The 2,500-nt window shown below is 31.6% G+C and overlaps 1 protein-coding gene across 1 annotated transcript; it reads left to right on the forward strand.

The window, feature by feature from the left end:
• Nucleotides 1-108: 108 nt before the first annotated feature.
• On the forward strand, nucleotides 109-1,790 carry Phum_PHUM226220 (uncharacterized protein; the record flags this gene model as incomplete). The annotated part of the gene is made up of 3 exons (XM_002425836.1): nucleotides 109-190; nucleotides 269-609; nucleotides 1,629-1,790. The coding sequence occupies 3 exons, from the start codon at nucleotides 109-111 to the stop codon at nucleotides 1,788-1,790; spliced, it is 585 nt and encodes a 194-aa protein (XP_002425881.1).
• Between the last annotated feature and the right edge of the window lie 710 nt (nucleotides 1,791-2,500).

Genomic DNA, 2,500 nt, shown 5'->3' on the forward strand with positions numbered 1-2,500 from the left:
TCATATTAATAAAGTGTGGCCGTAAAATGATAATAATGATAATAAATAACGAACGAATGGCGTTTTAAAAAAAAAAAAAAAATGAGTAAATAATAAAAATGCTAAAGAATGATGATGATTACTTCGAATTGGGTTTTGATTTTGGCAATTGTTAGGTTGGCAGCAACACTTCCCGAAGTTATAAGAATAGGTAATGATAATAATAATAATAATAATGATAATTTTTTTTTATCAAAAGGAAATTTACGTATGATTCACGTGATTTAAGGTGGTTTGTTTCATCCGACGGATGTCAATCAGGAAATAGCTTTTCGTTATGCCGTTGAAAAAATAAATTCGGATCGCACGATACTTCCGAGATCAAGATTATCCGCTCAAATTGAAAAAATATCACCTCAGGATAGTTTTCACGCATCTAAAAGAGTATGTCATTTGTTGAGGAGCGGAGTCGCCGCCATATTCGGCCCTCAGTCTCCCCAAACTGCGAGTCACGTACAAAGCATTTGTGACACGATGGAAATACCGCATTTGGAAACGAGATGGGATTTCCGGTTGAGAAGAGAAAGCTGTTTGGTTAATCTCTATCCTCATCCGGCTTCATTATCCAAAGTAAGATTTTCCTTTTTCTTTTTTCTTTTTTACATCGAAGAATAAATTTAACAAAAGCACGCACACCTGACATTTTTTCCATTTTTTTCTTTAATCATTCACTCGTTCTTACATCATTATCATCATTATCATTATAATTATAATCATCATCACCATCATTATGATTTAATTTATTAAAAAAAAAAATTTTTTTTTTATTCGAAAACTTTCGGATTAAAAGTTTTTAATTAACTAATATTTATTATTATTATTATTATTATTATTATTAAGGCTAAGATGAATAATTCACTTTAGGGAATGACTGACTGACTGACTGACTGACTAATTGTCCTATTTCTTATTCCAACGAGAGACTTTTTTTCTTTTCCCCTATTAAAATATAAAAATATAAAAATTCGTTTGTCGCGGTTGTTTGAACGAGGTCGGTAGTTAGCAAAGATTAAGTTGGCAGAAAATGTATTCATTCGAAAAACTTTTAAATAATATATATAATAAAATGGAGATGGAGTTTAAACTGTTTTTTTTTTAAATTAATTCACGGTTAGGAGAAAAAGCGAAAACAAACGTAACGATTGTTTGTGTATATTTTTTTTTTTTTAAATTTTTATTACGTTTTATTTTGTTTTTTGTTTGTTTGTTTGTTGAGAAAACCATTAAAAAAAATTTATTTATTTACCAAAAAAAAAAATTTTTAATTGTTTCTTTTATTTATTTATTTAAAAAAAAAGTCATTTTTATTTATTAAAAACAAAATAAAACAAAAGAAAACAAAAATTTTCTAGAAATGTTTCGAATGAACACACACACACGCCCACACGCCCCCCTCTACGCCCCTCCTCCACGCACGCCCTTACACACACAAACAAGAATACAGAAGAAAAAGAAAAAGAAGAAAATGAAAATAAAATGAAAAGTTAAAAACTTTGCGTGTTGAAGATGCCAACATACGAAAAAAAAAAAAAAAAATTTACAGAAATTAATTAAAAACTTTTTTTTTTTTTTTTTTTTTACTTAATAAGGCTTACGTGGATTTGGTCAAAGCGTGGGGATGGAAAAGTTTTACAATTATCTACGAAAGCAATGAGGGGTTGGTACGACTCCAAGAACTTTTAAAAGCTCACGGACCAACTGAATTTCCAATATCAGTTCGTCAGTTAAGCGAAGGAGACGATTACAGGTAATTCAATTTTTTTCTTTTTTCTCTAACCGGAAATGCTCAATTCCCCAATAAAAAAAAATATTGCAATAATAATAATAATAATGATTTATTTCGATAAATACAATTTGGTAGAATGCAGGGAAAAAAGGAAACGATCGGGAGTTTGATGGTGGTGGTGGGGGTGATGAGGGTGATGGTGGTGGTGGTCGTTGCCTTGTGGTAAAAAGGATATTTGTCCTAAATTGCCAAAAACAAACCTTTTTCGCCGGGGCGAACGTTTGTGAATTTATTACACCATGTAAAAAATATACTATTTAACAAAAAACGAAAAGAAAACTTAAATTCCCAGACACGTTGCGAGTTTTTAAATTTATGAGTTTTTACCGTGGGTTCTTTTAAACCCCCCCCCCCACCACCAACCCACCCCATTCGCCATCTTGTTCCTTCCTTCCCACACTCTGTCTCCCCAACCATTCTTGAAAATTTCTACAACTTGATGGTTTCCTCCTCCTTCTAATTTTCTTCACCATCCCTCCAGTATTTTACTTTCTCATCATCATCAACATCCCTTTTATATTTTTCTTCTTACTACCTTTCCGAACGTTATGCCCCCCCCTTCCCCCCGTCGTCGTCGTCGTCGTCTTTACAAAACAACCAAAGCTGATAAAAAATTTTTTTTTTTTTACTTTACTTTCCAAAAAGGTTTTTTTTAAGCTAAGGATTTAAACCTTT

This window comes from Pediculus humanus, genomic scaffold (genome assembly GCF_000006295.1).
Source record: "Pediculus humanus corporis 1103172107588 genomic scaffold, whole genome shotgun sequence".
NCBI classification, from domain to species: Eukaryota; Metazoa; Arthropoda; class Insecta; order Psocodea; family Pediculidae; genus Pediculus; species Pediculus humanus.